The 23,433-nt window shown below is 60.8% G+C and overlaps 1 protein-coding gene across 1 annotated transcript in view; it reads left to right on the forward strand.

Moving 5' to 3' along the window:
* The first annotated feature begins 562 nt into the window (after window positions 1–562).
* Window positions 563–23,433, forward strand: part of HUWE1 (HECT, UBA and WWE domain containing E3 ubiquitin protein ligase 1) — a 171,949-nt gene continuing 149,078 nt past the window's right edge. Inside the window, 9 exon segments of the mRNA XM_050927167.1 lie at window positions 563–737; window positions 5,853–5,997; window positions 18,339–18,409; window positions 19,319–19,417; window positions 20,919–21,125; window positions 21,778–21,930; window positions 22,016–22,078; window positions 22,699–22,776; window positions 23,382–23,429. Of these exon segments, the coding sequence (XP_050783124.1) occupies window positions 18,365–18,409; window positions 19,319–19,417; window positions 20,919–21,125; window positions 21,778–21,930; window positions 22,016–22,078; window positions 22,699–22,776; window positions 23,382–23,429 (693 nt within the window). The 5' untranslated portion in view covers window positions 563–737; window positions 5,853–5,997; window positions 18,339–18,364.

Raw genomic sequence — 23,433 nt, forward strand, 5'->3', positions numbered from 1 at the left:
CTCTCATCCCCTTCTAGCAGCTGGCACGCGGGGGTTCGGGGGGCCCGCGTTCATTCCCCCCCGCCGGCCCTGAGTTCTCGCGAGTTTTCTCTTCTCACAGCCCGGGGAGTGAGTTCTCGCGAGGTTCTGTTCCCGGGCCGCAGGCAATTTAATCTCATAGGAAAAGAGGGACCAAAGCGAGATCTGCAGCCGCAAGTCTCGCGAGATCTCGCCCCACCCCTTTATTCCGGGCCGCAAACAGTTAAAGATCAGTTTGGCGACCCTTGCGAGATTTTATCCTTAAGTCTCGCGGGATCTAATGCTCAGTAGGCGGTCTCGCGGTGATTTCTGCTCCCCGAACTATCGCGAGATTTCGCTCTTTCCGTCTAACTCCGGGGATCGCTACCCCGGTATTGAATGCGGACGAAAACCATCAAGATCTCGCGAGTTCTCGCCCAGTTCGTCTTGCGGGAAGGGGGAAGTCTCGCGTAACTGTCGCCTGAATTCTCGCGAGATCTCTCCCGCTGGGCTTCAGCGCGGCCTCGCGGGATCTGCCCGGCTCAGTTCTCGCGGCCGGGAGGGAGGGGGCGGAGCTGTCTCGCGGGATCTCGCTCCCGAAGTCTCGCGGGGTCCCGTCCCGAGCGGCAGGCAGGGAGTTCTCGCGGGATCTGCCTGCTGGGCTGAGGCTCGGGGGCTGCTGTTAAGATGGCGGCGGCGGGAGGCGACTGGGCCTGGCACTGACCCCGCGCCCGGAGCAGGTACCGCGGGGCGGGGGAGGGGCCCCCGCGTGGGGCTGTTCCTCGTGGCCCCCGCGTGGGGCTGTTCCTCGTGGGGCCCGGCCCATCCCCCCGCCCCGGGACCCGCAGCAGCTCCCCGGCCAGGGACCTGCCCCCCCGTCCTGCCCCCCCCGGCCAGGGACCTGCCCCCCCCGTCCAGGGACCTGCCCCCCCCCGGCCAGGGACCTGCCCCCCCGTCCTGACCCCCCCCCCGGCCAGGGACCTGCCCCCCCCAGTAACCCCCCCCTGGCCAGGGACCTGCCCCCCCCAGTAACCCCCCCCTGGCCAGGGACCTGCCCCCCAGTAACCCCCCCCGGCCAGGGACCTGCCCCCCCGTCCTGACCCCCCCCTGCCAGGGACCTACCCCCCCGGCCAGGGACCTGCCCCCCCCCCGTCCTGCCCCCCCCCCCCGGCCAGGGACCTGCCCCCCCGTCCTGCCCCCCCCCGGCCAGGGACCTGCCCCCCCGTCCTGCCCCCTCCCCCGGCCAGGGACCTGCCTCCCCCGGCCAGGGACCTGCCCCCCTGTCCTGCCCCCCCCCGGCCAAGGACCTGCCCCCCCCCGGCCAGGGACCTGCCCCCCCCGGCAACCCCCCCCCCCCGGCCAGGGACCTGCCCCCCCCGGCAACCCCCCCCCCCGGCCAGGGACCTGCCCCCCCCGGCAACCCCCCCCCCCCGGCCAGGGACCTGCCCCCCCCGGCAACCCCCCCCCCCCGGCCAGGGACCTGCCCCCCCCGGCAACCCCCCCCCCGGCCAGGGACCTGCCCCCCCGGCAACCCCCCCCCGGCCAGGGACCTGCCCCCCCGTCCTGACCGCCCCCCAGTAACCCCCCCCCGGCCAGGGACCTGACCCCCCCGGCCAGGGACCTGACCCCCCCCGTCCTGACCCCCCCGCCCCAGGACCCCCAGCAGCCCGCTGGCCAGGGACCTGCCCCCCCAGTAAGCCCCCCCGTCCTGCCCCCACCCGGCCAGGGACCTGCCCCCCCAGTAAGCCCCCCCGTCCTGACCCCCACCCGACCAGGGACCTGCCCCCCCCGTCCTGCCCCCCCCGTCCTGCCCCCCCGCAGCCAGGGACCTGCCCCCCCCGGCCAGGGACCTGCCCCCCCAGTAACCCCCTCCCATCCTGGCCCGGCCAGGGACCTGCCCCCCCGGCCAGGGACCTGTCCCCCCCAGTAACCCCCCCGCCCGTCCTGACCCCTCCCGGCCAGGGACCTGCCCCCCCAGTAACCCCTCTGCCCGTCCTGACCCCCCTGACCAGGGACCTGCCCCCCCAGTAACCCCTCTGCCCGTCCTGAGCCCCCCCCCGGCCAGGGACCTGCCCCCCCCAGTAATCTTCCCCCCCCGGCCAGGGACCAACCCCCCCATCCTAACCCCCCCCGGCCAGGGACCTGCCCCCCCAGTAACCCCCCCCCGTCCTGACCCCCCAGTAACTGCGCCCCATCCTGACCCCCCTGGCCAGGGACCTGCCCCCCCCAGTAACCTACCTCCCCCCGCTGGCCCCTCCGTCCTGACCCCCCTTACCAGGGACCTGCCCCCCCGCCCCCCCCCCGCAACCCCCCCCCGTCGGTCCCTCTGTCCTGACGCCCCCCCGTCCCGGGACCCGCCCCCCCAGCAACGCCCCCGGTCCCAGCACCCCCCCCAGCCAGGGACCTGCACCCCCCCCGGCCAGGGACCTGCTCCCCTGCTGGTGCCCCCCGTCCTGGTTCCCCCTCCCAGGAACCTGCCCCCCGCTGGCCCCCCCAGCAACCCATCCTCCTGTCATATCCCCCTCAGCCCAGGGACCTCCCCCACAAGTCCTGATCCCCCCGCTCAGGCACCTGACCCCCCCGTCGTATCCCCCCCGCTGCCCCCCCAGCAGCCCTCCCCCCGCGACCCCCATCGTATCCCCTCACAGTGACCCGCCCCCCCCGGGCAGGTACCGCCCCCCATCATATCCCTCTGGGACCCCCCCATCCAGGGACCTCCCCCCTATGCTGGCCCCCCCCAGCAATCTGCCCCTTGTCACACCATCCCCGCCCAGCGACCTGCCCCCCGCAGCAACCCGTCCCCAGTGACCTTCTCCCCACCCTGTCATATCTGCCCCGGTCCTCCCCCCCAGCACCCCGTCCCCAGTGACCTGCCCTATATCTTCCCCCCACACCAGCACCCCCCCCGCAGCAACCCGCTCCCAGCAACCTGCCCTCCTGTCATATTCCCCCCGCTGGGCTCCCATTGTATTCCCCCGAGACCCCCCCCCCGCCCAGGGACCTTCCCCCCACACCAGCCCCCCCGCAGCAACCCACTCCCAGCAACCTGTCCTCCTGTCATATTCCCCCCGCTGGGCTCCCATCGTGTTCCCCGAGGACCCCCCCCCCACCCAGGAACCTCCGCCCTTGCCAGCCCCCCCAGCAACCCATCCCCCCACCCTGTCCCCTGTCATATCTGTCCCTCACTCAGGGACCTGCTCCCTGCTGGCCCCCCCATCGTATCCTGGCCCCCCTGGAACCCCCCACCAGTGATCTCCCCCCAATACCCAGCTACCTACCTGCTGCCGGGCCTTCCATCATATTCCCCCGGGACCTCCCCCCACCCAGTGACCTGCTCTCCCTGCCCAGGGACCTCGCCCCTACCCCACCAGGCCCCCCTGCCTTGCCAGCCCCCCACCCAGGGAACTCCCCCCATCATACCCCCTTACCCTGCTGGGCCTGTCCCCACATCATATAGGTCTCCTATCCAGATGGGCGACAGGGAGAGAAGGGAGGTTTGCCTCCCCCCCCGGACTTCCCATCCCCACCCCCAGAGGAAGAGAAGGACACACCCCCCCAAGCACAGGGACGTGGACCCCCCAGGGAGAGACAGGAGACCTGACCCCTGCTGGGAAATGGGGGGCGCCCCCTCCCCACCGCCACAGGCAAGAGAAGACTCTGCTTCCCATGGAGACGTGTTCCCCCAGACTGACCTGCCACCCACTGTGAGAGGAGTGTCCCCCCCTCATGGGGACCTGCTCCCCCTGGACAGGGGCAGAGCCCTGCCTTTCTTCTACCCCCATCGCCATAGAGCCCTGCCCCTCTCTTACCGCCCCCTGGACAGGGACCCTTTCCCCTCATCCCAGATCTCCCCATGGAGACCCCCTGAGCATGATCTGCACCGTCCATCCATAGACTGATGTCCTCCTCCCACCCCCATTGGGTAGGGACCTTCCCTTCCCCCCCATCCGTGCAGGATGGGTTCCCTCCACGAGGGTCCATCACCCCCCATTCAGTGCCTGGCCAACCTTCTCCCCCCAGCCCCATGAGGGAGCCTGTCATTCCCCCTTCCTGGGCAGAGATCCTGCCTCCCCTTGGGACCCCAGGACTGAACTTGCTACCTCCCACAGGGACTTCTCCCTGGAACCTGTCCTCCCATGAGGACCCTCATCTCCCTCCTTGCGGGGTATTCGCTCCAGTTCCCTGTAACTCCATAACAGGACTTCTGCGCCCCCCAAAACCTGGGCGTGGATGTCCCCCGAAGGCAGGGGATGATTGCAGGAGTGAAGAGCTCAAAGGGGGAGGTGGGGAGGAGATGCTATATGACTCCCACCCAAAGGGGAGGGTTCTTTTGGTAGGTGCTGCCAGGGTAGGGAGATGTGAAAGAGGGTGGGTCAGCGAGGCCTCCCTGATTTCTTGGGGAGGGGGGGAATGGTGCCCACCCCCAGGTCTGGGGGGGAAGCTCACCAGGAAACTTTGTAATTGGGGAAAACCCTCCCCACCTGCGCAGCAGGGAGAGATGTTATGGGGCTCCCTCCTCCCAGGCCAAGCCCTAGGAATCTCTCCAGGAGAGTGGGGGCACCTGGAGCTGGCAGTTCTTACTGCCCCTTGCATGTGGGGCGAAGCTGCAGCACCCCCCAGTTCTGGGGCTAAATTGAAGTGGCAGCTCAGGGGGAGGTTTTTCCTCCCCCCACCCCCTTTTTGCCCGGACCCATGTCTGGGCTCTGCTCGGGGCCCAGCAGGGCTAGTGGGCGGGGAACTTCTAGAGCGACAGGGCTGCTGAAATAGCTGGAGCGACTGCTGAGCCTAGCACGGGGGGAGGGGGGGGGTTGTTCCAGCACCCCTGGGCTGCCCGGGCTCGTCCTAGAGCTGCCAAAAGTTCCATCTGCCGCGGCCGAGCCCAGCCGGCCTCTCCCTGCTGCCGGCGCTCAGCACAGTTTGCGAGTGACCAGCCACATAGTGGGTGGTGCGCAGAGGTGGGAGACCCTCTGTCAATAACCGTAGCGCCTACGCCAGCGCAGAATGCTTGTTAGGTGACTAGGGCTTGCCCAACAATTCAGTGCTTCGTTTGGGTGAATAACAACCCTCGGCGCTTTTCTCGGGCTGGAGCAGGGTGGGAAGCAAGTCTGTCTGGGGAGGTGAGTGCGACTAGCTCCCCCTGTAACGCAGGCCAGGGAGGATCACCCTCGATTTCCTGCTTTGTAGCAGGTGAGCACATCAGACGGGTGCAGAGCAATGGTCCATGCAGTCCAGTATCCATCTCCTGTGGTGGCCAGGCCCAGAGCTTCAGGGCAGGGTACAGAACAGGGCACCCCCCCTCGAATCTTCCCCCTCCAGTTTCTGGCCGTCAGAGTTGGGACACCTCAAGCATCCCTAGCCGTCTTGGCTAATAACCTCCTGGAGGATAGCTCCATTGGTGGCTGTGTGGTTATTTTCGGACCACGGTTATCTACTTCTGGTCTTCACAACATCTCAGTGAGGTGGCAGTGGGTGCCACAGGTTAATGCTGTGGGGGGAGTGGTAGGGGTGGGAGGGAGGGAGAGAGGGAAGAGGTGCTTCTTGCTTCACGTTCAAGCCGTTGCTTATGAATGTTATCAGGTAATTCCTGGGTGTTGTATGGTGGGAAGGGGAAATACCACGTCTGGGTTCACTCTTTCCATGCCAGGCAGGGATCCCCTAGGTCGAGTGGGATGGTATTACAGGTACCCCACTTGCCTTCCTGTCTGCCCTTTACGTGCCCCCAATATATTGCCCAATTCACCTGCTAGGGACGTATCTGTTCTTAACCCTGTATAAGGAAATATCCAGGTCTCCATGGTCTGGTCTCTGCCCCGTGCCCGTGTTGGGGTCTCACCCATGTCTCTGGTTTCTCCTAGGCCCTCAGTTAGTCTGGTGGAAGTGGATCAGAGCGACCGCGAAAACTGGAAGGTGTTTCCCTTGGCCGGCTGGGGCGAAGCGTGGGTGCCGGATTAGTGATTCGGATAGCAGACCGGACAGAGCATGGACTGGCTGTGATTCCAGGTGGGTGTCCACGCGCCGCTAGCGCTCGCTTCCGTCAGCTTCTCGGTGATCTAGCAGGGTGCTTTGCTCTGGGTGCAGTCGCCTATCTGTGGCGAGAGGAGATGGTGGTCCACGGTGGTCACGCCACTGAGGCTCCTCTGATGAGTGGGTGTAAGCACTCGCGTGTGGCAGAGGGCACGTGGTGAACTGGCTAGCACCGCAGTTGGCAGACGTGTTCTCTCTGGATTGATCTGTATTTTGAAGGGTGCCCTGCTTGGTACCAGGGAGGCCACCTGTGTGCTGGGGCCCTCACAGATGCGTGGGGAGAATGCCCCTTTCCCAAGGAGTTGGTGGGAGCGGAAACTGAGGCACATCTGAGCTCAGAACTAGGCCTGGAGCTCTGGCCTCCAGATAGTGCTGTCTCTCGTGCTGCAGGTAGGGGGCTGGTGGCTGTAGGTGAGGGGTTCTGCTCTGAAAGCCCTGGCGTCCGCTCTGGGTGCTGGCCAGGACATCCACTCTGGAAAATGAGGCTGGTGCTGACCAGTCCCCTGGTGATGTGCTTGGAGATCCTTGTGTGGAATGTGCTGAAGGTGGTGGGTGTTAGAACAAGCAGCATCATGCGTTCTGGCTCTGGGCGGAGGTGAGGTGGAGTGGGGTAGTGCAGGTAGCGGGGCTGGGCGCCAGGACTCCGGGTTCCTAGGTTCTTCCCAAACTCTCAACCTACAGCAGCACGGAAAGTTGTCTGATTAAGTCCAGTTAGATCCGGGTGTGGCTGCGCCCGATGTGTTGCAGCGGAGCTGTGTGTCCCCGAGCAGCTCAGTCACAGGGTTTCAGCTCTAGGATTGAACCAGGGACATTTCACAGTACTGTCAGCCCGTTCAGGGCCTGCAATTGTGGGGAGGTGCTAACGAGCTCCTCTTGGTACTGCTAAATTGCCCTAAGAATGTTTATTTGTTCGCTGCGTAGGGAAGGGAGTGTGTCTAATGGTTAGCGCAGGGCCTCGATAGCTCCCCTCCTGGGAGAGAGACTGCGTGGTCTGATGCCCCAACACCTGTGGGATGACCCCCCTACTCTGGCTTGAGTGCTCCTGGTGTGACGTACTGGGTGTCAGGTCTCCTGGGTTCTTTCTCCAACTCCAGGAGCAGAGTGGTGTCTAGTGGTTAGAGCGGGGGAGACTGGGATTCAGGATTCCTTGGTTCTTTCCCTGGCTCTGGGAGGGAGTGGGGTCTAGTGGTTAGAGTGGGGGGGGATGACGGGGAGCCAGAATTCCTGGTTTCCATTTCCAGTTCTGCCACTGACTGTAACCTCGGTCATGTTACTTAACTTTCTGGTGCCTTTTGCTAGTCAGGACCCAGAGGACAGCACATGGCGGGGGCGCAAGTTTTGATGTTTTAGGCTCAAGTGGTGATCCTTTCTGTATGAGTTCAGGCCAGCCTGACCCGAGTCCAGTGTATGTGGCCCGCCTGCAGCGCTGCTCTGCTTTGCCCTGTGCTCTGCAATGGGGGTAATAGCTGTGGAGTGGCGTTCTGCAATCTCTTGGCTTGTCTGTGAGCCTAGGGGTTAGCCCTGTGGGGGAGCTACTGGTTTTCTTTGAGAAAAGCCTGATTCAGACGGCTTGGCGTACCTATTAAAATGCAGCGTCACTATGGGATCCCATATTTAGCCTTGTGAATCAGAGTCGAAAGAACCTATTCCTCTTCAGCTCCCCCTGCGTTGGCACGCCTGTGAGTAGCGGTCCTGGAGGCAGTCTCACTCGGCGGAGCCGTGCCAGGACTGGAGCCCGCCAGCCCTCCGAGCATTGTCCTCTGTCAGCTGATGGGAGACTCAGGGTAACCGAGTCCAAGATGCCACTTTTCTCAGTCTCTTAAATGCCTGCGTCTTAGAGAACTATGAAACTGATTGGAGCAAGGATCAGAGCCTGCAGGTAGCCGTTGGGGTGCGGGGGGGTGTGTGTAGACATACTAGACTGGCTTTGTGGCCTGGTGTCTGACACATTTCCTCAGCAATAGCTAAGTGGTGGCCGCATGGCCAGGTAAATAGGACATCACTGGTGGAACCTATTCTGCCCTGGATCCTCCAGAGACTCTTAGTCTGATGTGTGTCATAATGGCTGAGTTACTAAAACTTGCTATACTTGTTGGTCAGCTCGCTGGGGCAATTTTCCAGATGAGCCGGCGGGTTGAAGTGAGTGGATGGGTGTATTCTCTCCCCCCAGCCCTTTGTTACAGGTATTGGCAGATTTCTCCTCTCTAACCAAGTGCTCTGCTTCTGTTGTGGAGGACAAGCCCCCCTGGGCAAAAACGTGTGAATGTGCCTTCCAGCCTCTGCAGTTTCTTACGAGTGTTTGTCGGAAGAGCCGGCCTTGCTGCCAATGCCTGCAGCCTTCTGTGTACTGCTGTCACCATGTCTAGAACCTGTGCAGAATAAATCGCTCCGGGGTAGAGACACCACTGGTCAGAGTTTCTCTGCACTTCCTGGGTCTCAAACGTCTGCCTCTGTAATCAGTGGGGAAACGGAGGCTCGGAGGTAGTGACTTGCCTGTGGTCTCACCTTGTCAGTGATAGGAATAGAGCAGAGCACAGAACCCAGGAGTCCTGGCACTCAGGTGGGTGCTGTAACCACCGCGTTGTACTTGGCAGTGGTAGCTGGCTCTCTGGGTGAGCAAAGAGAATCCAGCTTGAATATCGTAAGGGAGCCTGACGTGATCCTGATGGACTCTGCTTAATGACCAGTCAGACTCACGGACCAGTGTGTGGCTACAGTGTCCAAGTGCCTTCATCCCACACTTGAGTACGAAGCCCCTTCTAGTGGTGAAAGGTGGAACCACCGCCGACTGGAAGCTAAAGCCAGCCAAAGGCCGATTCTAAGAGAGAGGACGATGAACTCTTGGGACCCACTTCCCGGGGGCAGAGATGGAGGCTCCCATCCAGACTGGCTGCCTTTCAGGGCGTGCTTTTGCCAAACGCAAGTTGTTCCCCAGGGAGAACTGGTGAAATTCTCTGGCGTGTGTTAGCCAGGAAGTCAGTCTTGGATGATCCCTTCTGACTTTGGAATGGCAAGTTACAGACGTCAGGGGCCACTGTCCCACTGAAATCATGCCAATTAAAACTCTTGGCTGATCACGCACCTGTCCCCCTGCCTTTGCTGGTCGTGTCCAGTCCCCACGTCTTCCCCAGTCTGGCCCCTCGCTCAGTGGGAAAGATCAGAACAAACGAGGGCTTATGGCGAAGCCGACTGCACAAAGCCAGCGCTTTATAAAGCGATCCAAAGAGCCTGTTTCTCCCATCAATCGTAGGTATTAAGAGTAGGCAGGGAAAACCATTAGACATTCCCGGAGAACAGAGGTGGTGTCCCATCGAGGGCTTGAGAGACGCCTGATTTAGCCAGCCTCGCACGGAACGACTGAGGTTCTGTTCCCTTTGGATCTGACACTGGTGCGACTGTGGCTGGAATATTGTGTCCCGTTCTGGTACCCACAATTCAAGGCAGATGTTGGTCAGCTGGAGAGGGAGGGTTGGAAAAACTGGACTATAGATCAGGCTAGCGCAGTAGCTGTCTCCATCTGTTGGTTTCCCACGGATGCCCCAAGCAAGGGAGGTGGGGTGGGATGTTACGTACACACCCAGTTCCTCTTGGGGACTCGGTGTTCTACGCCGAGCGCTTTCGTTTCACTCTAGAACCGCGGCTGCGTAGTGAGGGACAAGGGGCGCTGAGGTGGGAGGCAGGACTCCTGGGTTCTGCTGCTGCCACTGCCTTGCTGGCTTCATGTCTCTGGGCGTGTTTCCTCTCCCCGTCCTGTGTCAGGCTGTGAGCGGCATCCGTGCAGCACCTGGAAACAGGAAGGAGTTGGGTTGCCGTTGGGCAGGATGCGAGAAATTGACAAGCGCGTGCTGAGGGCTAAGGTGTGACGGACGGATGGATGGATGGCTGTCATTGGAACTGAGACAAGCGTGTGTCAGGCAGTCCCACCGGCTAACGTGAGGATGCAGCTACGCCAGGTGCATTAGGAAAACAGATCCTCATCCCTTGCAGAGATGGGCTGCGTCACTGGGAGGTTGTGTCTAGGTCTGGTGCCCCTGTGGATCTAGAACGGTGCTCGGAAAAGTAGGAGAGGGTTCAGAGAAGAACCATGGAGGCCATTCAAGGCTCGTGTGGTGAGCAATTGAAATAGCTTTATGGAAGCAAAGGTTGAGGTGGCTTCACTGCAGCCTGGGGAGAAGAGTTGCGACCTCGGACAGCTCTTGGATCTAGCCCACGAGGCAGGTGAGATTGCTGGTCGGAGTTGGTCTGCGATGGATGAAAATATCAGGAGTAGGCTGCTGGCCATTGGGACAGACAGGCAGGGATCTGGTATGTGAGTCTTCATCACACCCAGGTCTTCAGTCGAGACTGGGTGTATTCGTAAGAGGAATGTTTGTTCAGCTGCCTCTTATTGAACTCAGCTGAGGAGTCCTGTGGTCTCACCGTACAAGAGATCAGACTAGATCTACGGTTTCTTTCTAGCCTTAACACTTCTGAGGGGACTGCTCCCTTGCGAAGGGCAGAAACCGGCTGGGTGGATTCAGAACGTGCGGCCTATAAACGCACAAGACTGGCACCTCCACTGACTGTCCAAGACCACCTCCTAGCTCGGCACTGGGACGGGGACTGTCACTGGAGGCCTGGAGAGGAGGCGTTCAATGAGAGACCCGTGGGTCTCTCTTTCCAGCAGTGTTTTTGGCACACGTGGACTGTGTTGGGCCGGAATGTCTCTGGTTTGATCTTGGCTCAAAGGGGCCACTCGCCCTTACTGCTGGGTGACTTGTGCTCAGAGGGTGCTTTGCTCTCAAGGCCTGAAGCAAGCCAGCCTGTTTGAAAACGGCGCGCCAGGAAGTGTGTTTGAAGACTCCAGCAGCATTCGAGGAGTGGAGATGGCCGAGCAGGATTTGTAGATCAATCGGGTGCTGACCCGGCAAAGTTTGCCACCTCCCCTGTTGGATTTCAGCGCTCTGTTTTCCCCAGTCAGGCTGGACTCCAACTGCATTGATCTCTTGGAGCACCTTGCTCCTCGGTTCGTTGGCATCTTCAGCCAAGGTCCCGTCTCCTCTGCACGGGTTACCTGTATGGCGGCAGTCCCAGGAGCCCCTTGTTTTAGATGCTGCACAAACAGAACAAAAAGAGCCCAAAGTCTTAAGTAAGCTGCTGAAGATCCCGTATTGCTCTTCACGGGGCTTCCTCGGTGGCTCAGAACTCCCCCTCCCTCCCTATTCTGCAGCTTGCCGTGTTCTGTTTAGCTGCTGCTCTCTGCACCAGAGGTGGCTGCGCTTCCTTCTGCCTCAATATTTCTCAGACTCCGCAGCCCGACTGTTCGCACTGATGTGCCATGGAGGGCCAGGGGCTTGGGAGGAAACCACCTTTCAGTCTGATAAGAGCGGAGCCGTGCAGGGCCGTGTTTCGTCTGAGACGCCAAAACCTCCAGCAACCAAGTGCTCGCAGCAGCCAGGACCCTGCCCCCGTGACACGTGTTAGGTCACAAGTGTCACTGCACCATCCGACCAACGTGCCGTGGGTGAGAGTGGCGGCTCTTGCAGGCTGAAGCAACGTAGTGTCACGGGCGGTGACTATTCCTGGGGTTTATTCCCACCGCCCCATCGGGCGACTCTTCTCCCTCTCGGTGCCCCTGTTCCTCTCCCACCCTGCGTTTCGTTGTCTTTGTTCGACGTGGCTGCCGCGATGCCAGAACTGCTGCAGCCAGGATCTTCCCCAGACTTCGCACCCGTGTGCGGTCCTGCCTTGAACGCTGCATGTTGCCCAGCAGGCGCTTAATGGGGTTGGGTGTGAGCAGAATGAGTAAGTGCTGCTTGCTGGGCAGTGTCCCTAGAAGAGATGGACCCCGCCCCAATGAGCTGATGATCTCGCTAGGCTGGGAAGCCTTCTGTGAAGACGAGGGCTTGAGAGACGCCTGATTTAGCCAGCCTCGCACGGAACGACTGAGGTTCTGTTCCCTTTGGATCTGACACTGGTGCGACTGTGGCTGGAATATTGTGTCCCGTTCTGGTACCCACAATTCAAGGCAGATGTTGGTCAGCTGGAGAGGGAGGGTTGGAAAAACTGCCTTTGAGCTCCCTGCATGTCTCTCACTTTGTGACAGTTTTCAGAGGGGCAGCCGTGTCAGTCTGTGTGCACAAAAGTGAGGGGTCCTTGTGGCACCTTAGAGACGAGCAAATGTATTTGGGCCTAAGATTTCGTGGGCTAAATCCCACTTCATCAGCTGCATGGAGTGGAACATACAGTAGGGAGGTATAAATACACAACCCGTGAAAAGATGGGAGTTGCTGTACGGAGTAGGGGGTCAGTGCTAACCAGCCGATTCAGTTAAGGTGGAAGTGGGCTGCTCTCAATAATTGACAAGAAAGGGTGGAAATCACTTTTGTAGTGCTGATGAGGCCAGTGTAATCAAGGTGGCCCATTTCGAACGGTTGACGAGAAGGTGTGAGTATCACCGGGGGAGAGGGAATTACTTTTTGCAGTGACCCAACCACTCCCAGGCTTTATTCAGGCCCAGTTTGATGGTGTCCAGTTTGCAGATGAATTCCAGTTGTTGGAGGCTGTTTCTGAAGGTTTTGGGTTGAAGAATGGCCTTTTTAAGTCTGTTGTTGAGTGTCCAGGGAGATCGACATGGCCTCCTGCTGGTTTGTAAATGTTATAATTCTTGAGGTCGGATTTGTGCTTATTCCCAGATATTTGTTAGTTTCTCAGGTGCCGCAGGGACTCCTCCTTGTTTCGCTCTCTGGTTAATCTCACAAAGAAGCTAAGGGGCGACTCTCGCTCCATCCAACTGTTGAAGCCTAACTCGTTGAGAGGAGAAATAAGATGCGTGTTTTTAACAGGGAGGCGAATTAACCGCTGGCGCAGCTCGCTGAGGGTCACGCTGGGTTCGCCAACGCTGGCAAACTCCGGCCGGGAATCGTGTTCAAAGAGCTCTGCTCTAGTTCCACTGGGAATGAATTGAGGGGCCTCCGGGGGCTCAGATGGGGTGAATGCCACGTGCCCCTCAGCCCTTCGCAGGACTCTCTGGCACTTAGGGTGCTGGCTTGGGAATTGAGACGGGGGTAAGTCTCTTAGGTTGGGAAACTGAGGCAGCGCTGCTACTGGCACTGCCTTTCTTCACAGGGAGGCTGTGGGGATCAGTGACCTACAGACTGAGACACCGCATAGGGGGTGGGCATGGAAGTATCTAAAAGCCATGGGTCAAACCTAGGCTGCCCCTTTCGTTCCGTCCTCCAGGTGCTGTTCCTTACTGCCCCTTTGCCGGGGGAGTTTTGGGTGGAGAGGGCTCTGAAGTTCAGAGCCCCAGCAGCTCCCCACCCCGCAGCACATGGGGTTTGTCTAGCGCCAGCTTAGCTACAGCACCGCGGAGCCGTGAGTCACAGCAGGCAGAATGCAAAAGAGGGGGCTGGAAGCCCTGGCATGCTCCAGGCTTTGCCCTATATTTTTGGCGTTGCCGCATGAGCGGGCAGCTCTTTATTGGGCGGGGGCTGAGGGCTCTCATTCCAGAACCGAAACGAAAACTCCTCGTGGAGTCATGCCTGTGACTAAGCAGCTGCGGGTTGCAAGGTGTCGGTGCAAATCCCCTGGGAGGAAGTCTGGGGAGGACGCCCTGGGCCCTTCTAGGGTGTCCAGTGTTGCTGGGGGTGGGGGGGCAGGAGGGGATTGATTTCCTGATTGCTCTGATCTCAACACATTTGACTGGGGGGAGCGGCTGCGTAGGTCTCTTGCTGTGGGGCGGTCTGGTGAGTGTCGGCCGTGCTCTGTCACTCGGAGCTACCGGCGCAGGCTCTTCAGCTGGGGATGCTTGGGATGCTGAGCGAGTTTTGCTTTCAGTTTCAGGCTGGAGCATGGCTCCTTGAGGGGTAGGAAAGGGTGGGTCTCTGTGGGCTGTGCCCACCTGGAGGAAGCTTGGCATCTGAGCAGCTGGGAGCTGTGCAGAAGTGTAGCTGGGTGGCTTTTAAAACCAGTCAGCATGAGGAGAGGTGCTGCCGCAGTCTGCCCCCCACAGCCTCGGGGCCTGCGGCTGGAGCAGACAGGAGCAGCAGGCTCTGGGAGCTGCCAGCATCCAGGCTTTGGTTGTTTTGGCACATTAAGGCAGCCAGCCTGGAGCGAAGGGGGCCCACTGGCCTGCAGCCCTCCCAAGACATCTAGAGCAGAGGACTGGCGGGGTAGGATCCCAGGCCTCGCCAAGCGGGGTGTGTACAGCGGGCCCCAGCCCACCACCGGGCTTTGGTTCCCATCGAAGGCTGGTTTCTCTGGCAAACTGGGTCATCCAGCAGGAAGTGCTTTGTCAGCTTTTCCGGGCCGGCCCGGGGGGGAGGCGCGGCGTTTGTGTGCTGAAGGCTGCGTTGACTTGAGCGAATGCTTGCGAGAGCTCCTCTCCCAAGGGTCTAGCCAGAACGTAGGACGCGGTGCTGGGAAAAGTGGCCAAACTTAGCAACGATCTGCCTCCCAGGCTTGGAGCCCGAGTCCGTTGCCGTCGGAGGAGGGGCAGGAGCTTTCAGTGGGAGCCTGGCGCTGAGCACTGTTGCCCAGCCAGGCTGACAGAGATGGCAGCAGCTCCAGCCCAGGGACAAAGTTCTTAGCCCCATGGCTTGGCTGGCTGGCCTGTGGAAACCTGGCTTCGCGGGGTGCTAGACAGATACCCAGTCCGAAAGTCTCTGCCCTGAGGAGGTCACAGTCTGGGCCACAGAAAGAGACAGAAAAGCAAGGTGAAAAGCTGGTCCCAGCCACCGGCCTGCGCTGGATCAAAGGGGAGGGTGTTAAAACAAGTGACAAATCCACACGGTTGCTCGGATTGCCTTGAAATTTGGTGCCCCTCATCCGGACCCGGGATAGGGTGAGCGGTCCACTTTTGGGGCTGTCTGAGCAGATTGGGCCTGAGATACCCCCCACCCCCGAAGTCAGCTTTTCTTACCAGTGACATTCGTACAAACTCCCCCCGGCCTGGGAATCCAACTACGGCTCTTATCCTGGCCCAGAGGTCCCAGCACATGGCACCCGCCTGCCCTTTGGGGGAGCAAAATCCACTGTCACGTGGGCTGCCTGGGCTAGAACCTAATCAGGTCAGGACTGACTCATTGTGTCCATATGTTTCTCCCACCACCACCTACCTCCCTGGTCCCGGGTCCTGGGCTCTGTAGGCTAGGATCCTGCTGGCTGCTGCCTGTTGCGTGGCAGGAGAGCTCATTGGCCGCTAGAACTCGATCTGCTGTGGGGCAGGCTCCACGAGCCAGGCCTGTCTCCCCTAACCATCTGACCAGGGGTGCAGGAGTCAGCAGTTCCTCTGGCTGGCGTCTGGTACCGGGAACCAGACTCCTGGGTTTGGCTGGCCTGTCTATGCCTTGTGCGTCCCTTCTGTCAGAGGGGGGAAGATCCCGTTGTTCCAGTTCCGGATTCCGAGCTTATGTGGCCGGAAGGCTCCTCTGTGATCAGTCAGTTTGGCTGACCATGGTGTCTCGAGACATCAGCTGTGCAGGGAGCTGAGCAGATCCTGGCCAGAGGAACTTAATCTAACCACCCTCCAAAGGGATGTGAAGAGTTTTGGATCTAAAAGGGACCCTTAGTTCTGTCTAGTCTGCCCTCCTGTGCATTGCAGGCAGTTGGAGCTCATGTTTATAGAGCATGTGGCTGTTTTAGAAAGGGTAAACTGAGGCACAGGACTGCATGAGCTGTGAGGACCTGCCTCCCGGTCCTACGCTCTGTCAGGCTATAATTAATGACTTCCTTGGGGTGGGGAGGAATGCTGCTGGCCTTCAGAAGGTCAGAGCTCTGAGACTGGCCTCGGTAAAGAGCGTCTCCAACCAGTACGTTTCCCTGGCCTCCAGGAAGGTGGCCTCCTTTGTGTACCCCTGGCAGGTGGGCTAATAAACCTCCCTCCTGGCCCAGCCCTGCTGTGACGCGTGGCCATGTGTGGACCTTGCCTGCTGCTCCTCCCAAGACCTGCCTTTCAAACACTTGTCCTGGCAGCCTGTGAAGGTGTCCGGCCTCCTGTTTACGCCAGCCATAGGACTTCCCTGAGCTAATTCCTGCGTAAACTAGAGCCAGGCTCTTCGCTGACTTTACAGAAAGCGGCACTTGCTGTGCTCCTCCAGTCTCTCTCTTTCATTTTTTTATTCAGTCACCTTGCAAGTGCTGCAGCACCAGGACTCCTGGGTCCTGTAGCGAGTGAGGGCCATGGGACTGGGACCTGTTGGGGGCAGTTCCCTGGATGTGCCAGATGAGATCCCCGCGAGCCCTTCATGCCGTGGAGAGAGACGGAGAGGAAGCAGGCAGGGCTGCTCCTAGTCCACGAACTGGGGGGGCTGCCTCAAGTGTGCCTGGGGGGCCTTTGCCGGCGCCGGGAAAGGCAGAGACCCGGCCGCAGCTCAGGGTCCCTCTTGTGCAGGTGCTGTGGATTTGAGTGTGCACGCTGGATTTTGGGGCCGAGGCTGCCCCAGCAGCCCTGAGTGCACCCTCCCCTCCCTGCCCCCCAGACCGCTCCCACCCACTCTCCTGCGGGGTTTTTGCACATTCATTGTTCCAGAGCCGGAACTGTGATGTCATCAGCTGAGGCCAAGGCCAGCCCACTGCCTTCTGGGAGCTGTAGTTCAGGCCTGACTGCGGGCCCCGGCTTTGTTTGCGGGGCAGCCTGACCGTACAGAGCAGATTGCAAGGGCGGGGTCAGCGGCCAGCCATGGGCCCGAAGAAGTGCCTAGTTTGGGCTCAGGCTTTGGCATGGGGCCCAGGGTCTCCCTCTCGGCTCAGACCGTGTGCTCTCTAGGTCCGGGTGCTCGGCTGGTCTGACCTTTCTCTGCGGGATCAAAGAGCCTGTTCTCAAATGTTGGTTCCCCACGCCTAGGCCCTCGACTGGAATCAAGTCCCCCCACAACATCTTCTCACTGGGGAGCTGAAGAGCTGGCGGTCCTGGAGTATCGCTCGAAAGCCGGTTTGCTAATCCCTTAATCGTGGCTTTCGCCGACCCCTCTCTGACTGAACTGGGCTCCTCAGTCCAGCCGTGGTCGCACTGGTGCCAAATAAAGCATTGCAGGCTGGAGGCTGGGGGAGGCCGCGAAGCCGCTCCTGAAAGGAGGTGCTGTAGCTGTTCAGGCCCCCGATCCGTCCCCCATGGTCTGCCCTGGGGGCCAGGAAGCTGTCTGCCTCGCTCTGAACCAGAAGGCATCTCGTTCAGGGGGAGATTGTGCTTGGGGTGGAGGGTTTTTTGTTGTTGTTTGCCATTGATCTGCCTGGGGTGGGTTCCAGTCCAGCCATGCTGCTTGCTTGCTCAGCCCTTGTGAGGCATACGGAGCCCAGGTGTTGCCCCTGTTCCCCCAATCAAGGGGCCTCAGTTGAGATCAGGGTCCCTCCCTCCCCGTGCTGCCTAGCCAGTGCCTGTCCTGAAGCCTGTGCTTCTTGGACAGCTGGCCAACTGCAGCCCAGAGCGAGGGAGCCATTTGGGTGCCCGTGGGTCAGACTCGGCTCTCAAGAGTTGCCGGCTGGCGGGGGACCATTGGGCTCGCCCCACATCTCTCTTCTGGGCCAGCCCAGTCACGGTCGGGGCTGGAGCCTGAATCGAGGGTCAGAAGCTGATTCCTTTCTGAGGGGTTCAGACCCCCAGGGGCTCAGATCCACTGCTACTGGAGCAGAGACCCACCCCCCTGCCCAGGTGCGGGGGAGAGGTGAAAGCGGAGAATGGATCGGAGGGGGAGGGGGGCATTCCCAGAACTCCAGGCTATTGGACAGATGTGTGGGCTGGCCGGGAGCAGAGTCAGCTTTGGCTCTGCCCATGCGTGGCACTGTCACCCTACCTTGGGTAGCTTGGGGGTCACCCTTCCCTGCTCAGTGGGATGGGCCGCGGGCTGGAGCTGGGCTGGCACAATGGAGGGGGCTCGTTTTGTTTGGGGGAGGGGGGAACTGAGTGGCACCCGGTGCAGTGGGAAGACCCCCTGATCTGGGAAGGGGGTAGCACACCTGGAGTCTGGCGTGATTTAGGGGGACCCTGGTCTCGAGTCAGGGTGGCTGCGGTGTGGGCACATGGGGTCCCCCAATCTTGGTTGACTGAGGGGGAATGTAGTAGTTTGTGAGGGTTGAGCTGGGAGCCAGGACTCCTGGGTTCTGTCCCCAGCTCTGCCACAGACCTGTGGCCGGTCTCCTTGGATTGCCTCTGCGGGGGGGAAGGGCCCGTCTGGGTGCACTGTCTGTCCAGGCCTGGCATGGTGGGGCCTAGAGCCAGGACACGGGTGCCTGGCTCCTATGGCAGTGCAGAATGGACAAACCCCTCTGCTGGCTGCGAGGCCCCCTGCCTGCTTCCCCGCCCCCCCGTTCACTGCCCGTTCTCCCCTATTCTCTTCCAGGATCAGAACGTGGAAAAGAATAAAAAATGAAAGTGGACCGAACGAAACTGAAGAAGACCCCCACGGAGGCTGTGAGTATCGCTGGGGGTTGGAAGCCCCGGGCTTCCGGGCGTGACTGGGGGCTGGAAGGCTCCTGGGGAAATGCCCCCATTAAACACAGGTGTCAGGGCTGGCTAACGAGCAGAGTGCTGGGTTACTGGCCAGCCAGGCCGTCACGCTGACTGGGAGATATTACCACTGCGAGCGGGATCTGCCCTTCACAACAGGATGTAAATACTCTGGCCTAGGAATTGCTCGGCCACGCTTGGGCTGCCATATTTATTGGGATCAAACTGAATCCAGAGCTGGAGAGAGAACCCAGGAGTCCTGGCTCCCAGCCCCGCCCCCCCGCTCTGACCACTAGCCCCCACTCTCCTCCCAGAGCCAGGGAGAGAACCCAGGAGTCCTGGCTCCCAGCCCCGCCCCCCCGCTCTGACCACTAGCCCCCACTCTCCTCCCAGAGCCAGGGAGAGAACCCAGGAGTCCTGGCTCCCAGCCCCCCCCCCCCCCGCTCTGACCACTAGCCCCCACTCTCCTCCCAGAGCCAAGGAGAGAACCCAGGAGTCCTGGCTCCCAGCCCCGCCCCCCCGCTCTAACCACCAGATCCTACTCCCCTCCCAGAGCCAAGGAGAGAACCCAGGAGTCCTGGCTCCCAGCCCCCCCTGCTCTAACCACTAGACCCACCCCGGTGTGAAAACTGTTGCTCCCTATAGGAGGTGTTCTGAGGGCCCTGCTTTGTGAAGAGAGGGTGCTCTCCTTTGATGCCAGAGGGCTGGGTCCATCTCTGATGCCCCGCAGACCCACTGGGTTCTCCCACCGTGTTGGAAATCAGCCCTGGGGGAATCCAGCAGGATCATCGCCCCAGGCCCGAAGCAGCCTGGTGCCCCAGGCCCGAAGCAGCCTGGTACCCCTGACCTGCCTCTCCCCACTTCTCTCCCCAGCCTGCCGACTGCAGGGCCTTGATTGACAAGCTCAAAGTCTGCAACGATGAGCAGCTGCTGCTGGAACTGCAACAGATCAAGACATGGAACATTGGGAAGGTGGGTGTCCGGGTGCTCGGCTGGAGCTGCCTCTGACTGGTCACTCGGCTCCTGGGCCAGCCCCAGGCATTGTTGGGGTGTTGGCAGGAATCGATCACTCGCTGCTTCCGGGGATGTCCAGCTAGGGATCTGTGAGAACTGAGGAGAGGAGAAGGTACCATGGCCCCTCCAGGGAGCACCAGCTCTGGGGACTGGCTGGCTCAGTGGGTGGGGAATGGAGCTTGGGCCTTCCCCTCTAGGGGGCGCTGGCTGTGATGTCAGCTGGAGAGTGGGGGCCACCAACTGTGCCCGTGACCATTGGGTGGCCAGTGTAAGTTGTAGTACGGTTGTACGATGGTGTCCGGGGGAGCCAGCTGAGGTCACTCAATCAGGGTGAACTGCAAACAGATCGAGGCAAACAGACCCCAGACGCTGGTGGATCTTCCAGTACTGAGATTTACCAGCCAGCCCAGAACAGCTTCTCTGGTACCTCCCTGGTTACTGAGGAGTCCAGACCCCGCAGTTCCCTTCCAGTGCCCAGCCTCAGGCCTGTGCCCAGACACACGTCAGATCAGAGGATGATTCCTGAAAATCTTCTCTCTTCATATAAAAGAAAAGGTTCTTCCAACCCTAAAGGATCAGCCACACACCCAGGTCCAACTGTAACTTAGATCTTACCCACAATACCCACTACAGCCAGTTCTTATTAACGAAGCGAAAATTTAGTAAAGAAAAGAGAGAGAGCGAGAGTTGGTTCAAAGCTCAACCTGCAGACACTCGAATTCAATTCCTGAGCTTCAGGTACAAGCCGAGATGAGTTTGTAGTTGCCAAAAGTCCTTTTAGAAAGTCCGTAGGTTACAGTCCAACGGCCGTATTCAGGGCGACTCCATCAGTGCCTGGGGATCTCGATCCTTGTGGCTTAAGGTTTCCGCCTCTTGGAACGCAGAGCGGATCTGAGGTGAAGCCGGATCGTGGCCCAGGGTTTTTATACATTTCCTGCAGCCTTTTGGCCTCAGAAAACAACGGGCTTCGCTTGCCGTCTCCCAGCCATGCTGGCAATTAGCCCAGGGTGATTTATCCATCAAACGGGTCAGATACAGGTTACCACGACCTGCAAAGAGACAGAGCCAATAATACCATTTCCCTCAAGTATCTTCCTAAATGTTAATGCGCCTTTTCCAATCCCTGAATCGAAGCCCCAGTGATAGACCAGACTTGTTTGCTCACATGGCAGGACCTGAGCAAACCTCCCCTTCTGCCCCCAGCACCGCCGGTTGCATTTCCCAGCTTGGTTCAGTTCCAGACCTTCCTAACCAGACTGGGTCAGTCTGGGGGGCAATTAGCTCTTTCTGGCCCTGTCACCCTCCAGTGAGAGATTATATTACACTCCTAAGGTCACAATGGTAAGAGCCTCCCATCTCAGTACTGGCCTGGGGGAGAGCCATGTAGGGACAGGGGGGAGCCAGGACTCCTGCGTTCGCTGGCTGCTCCCCTCACCCCCATCTCCGCCCCCCCTTCCAGTGCGAGCTGTACCACTGGGTGGATCTCCTGGACCGCTTTGATGGCATCCTGGCCGACGCCGGGCAGACAGTGGAGAACATGCTGTGGATGCTGGTGTGCGACCGGCCAGAGCGGGAGCAGCTCAAGGCCCTGCTGCTGGCCGTGCTCAACTTCACTGCCCTGCTCATAGAGTACAGCTTCTCCCGGCATCTCTACAGCTCCATCGAGGTGGGGAGGCAGGGCCCCTGGCTTTCATGGGAGGGGAGTGGGGGCTGGGAGCCAGGACACCTGGGTTCTCTCCCTGGCTCGAAGGGTAGTGGGGGCTAGTGGGTAGGGTGGGGCGGGGAGGCTGGGAGCCAGGACTGCTGGGTTCTCTCCTGGCTCTGGGAGGGGAGTGTGGGCTAGTGGGTAGGGTGGGGCAGGGGGGCTGGGAGCCAGGACTGCTGGGTTCTCTCCTGGCTCTGGGAGGGGAGTGAGGGGTAGTGGGTAGAGTGGGGCTGGGGGCTGGGAGCCAGGACTGCTGGGTTCTCTCCTGGCTCTGGGAGGGGAGTGAGGGGTAGTGGGTAGAGTGGGGCCGGGGGCTGGGAGCCAGGACTCCTGGGTTCTGGAAGAACTTCTTCCACCAACATAGTGCTGTCCGCACCAGCACTTAGGTTAGTGACTTACGTCGCTCGGGGGGTTGAACTAGATGATCTCCTGAGATCCCTTCCAACCCTAATAATCTATGATTCTCTCCTGGCTCAGGAAGGGGAGTGGGGACTAGTGATTAGAGCTGGGGGGGCACTGGGAGCCAGGACTCTGGGGTTTTCTACCTGGCTCAGGCTGGGGTCCCCCGGCTCTGAGCACCGTGCAGCATCTAACCTCTCCCGCCGTCCCACAGCACCTGACCACGTTGCTGGCCTCCTCGGACATGCAGGTGGTGCTGGCCGTGCTGAACCTGCTCTACGTCTTCAGCAAACGCTCCAACTACATCACGCGCCTGGGCTCGGACAAGCGGGCGCCCCTGCTGTCCCGGCTGCAGCACCTGGCTGAGGTGAGCGCCCCATGCGCCGTGGGGGGTGGGGCGGGGCTGGGGGGGCTCTGGATGTCACTAACCCCCCTCTCCTCTCTTCCTGCAGAGCTGGGGCGGCAAGGAAAACGGCTTTGGACTGGCCGGCTGTTGTAGAGACTTGCACATGGTGGTGAGTTCCCACCCCGGCTTCCTTCTCTTCCGCTAGCCGTCCCTGGCACGCCCTGAGCTGTGGCTTCCAGGCGCCTGAGCGTCTGGCCCAGGGTGGTGACAGATTCCGCACCCCGAGCCCTCATGGGTGGAGTTCCTGGGGGATCCCCAGTGCTGCCCCACATCACTTGTTCTCTCCTGGCTCTGGGAGGGCGATGGGGTCCAGTGGGTTAGAGCAGGGGGCTGGGAGCCAGGACTCCTGGGTTCTTTTCCTGGCACAGGGAGGGGAGGGGCGGTCTAGTGAGTTGGAAGGTGGGCTGGGGGCCCGGACTCCTGGGTTCTCTCCTGGCTCTGGGAGGGGGTTCCTTGTAATGGTAGCTGCTCCGTCTCCCCTCCCTGAGACAGCAGCACACGGTGCCCTGCCAGGGCAGCTGGCACACGAGGCTGGCGCTCCGGACTCCTGGCTTCTAGTCCCAGCTTGGCCTGTGTGCCTCAGTTTCCCTCTTGAGGGGGAACTCTGAGAGGCAAGAAGAGCGGGGTAGCTGCTGGCGCTAGGTGGGGGGTGGGGCTCTCCCCGGTCTAGGAAGGGGCAGGCCGGCCCCTGCAGTCCTCTGACCCCCCCGTGCTGTGCTCTCTATGTAGAAATACCCACCCAGTGCCACCACGCTGCACTTTGAGTTCTATGCAGATCTGGGCACCGAGGTCAAAGTGGATAAAAGGGTGAGTGTCCGGCCGGGGAGGGCTGAGCCCCTAGGGGGGAGACCCCAGCGTGGGGCTCGGAGGGGGCAGGGGTGGAATCATAGCTTGAAAGGCCCTGGAATGAGGCCAGTTCTGGGGGGGGGCTCTGGCTCACAAGCTCTGTCCTTAGCGCCCCTGTGCTGTCAGCGCTCATCCGGGAAGGGCAGGTTTCCTTAGCTGTGCCCACAGCGCCGGGGCGCCTTCCCCACTCAGCAGCTCATGGCTTGCCATGCCCCCCAGCGAGAGGTGGGACTGGGAGCCAGGACTCCTGGGTTCTCTCCCCAGCTCTGGGAGGGGAGTGGGGGCTAGTGTTTAGAGCAGGGGGGGCTGGGAGCCAGGACTCCTGGGTTCTCTCCCCAGCTCTGGGAGGGGAGTGGGGGCTAGTGGTTAGAGTAGGGGGCTGGGAGCCAGGACTCCTGGGCTCTATCCCTGGTGCCAGGAGGGGTGGGTGTGGGGAAGGTTGGAAGTCAGGACTCCTGGGTTCCATTTCCTAGCTTTTGTGTGGGGAGACTGACCAAAGCTGTGGACAGCTCCCCTCCCAGTTCCCACCCGCCGCCCCCTTAATGCCGCCCCCCCTTCCTTTGCAGACGACCAGCAACACGCTGCATTACATCCACATAGAACAGCTGGACAAGGTGA

This window comes from Gopherus flavomarginatus, chromosome 18, assembly GCF_025201925.1.
Source record: "Gopherus flavomarginatus isolate rGopFla2 chromosome 18, rGopFla2.mat.asm, whole genome shotgun sequence".
Classification (NCBI taxonomy): Eukaryota; Metazoa; Chordata; order Testudines; family Testudinidae; genus Gopherus; species Gopherus flavomarginatus.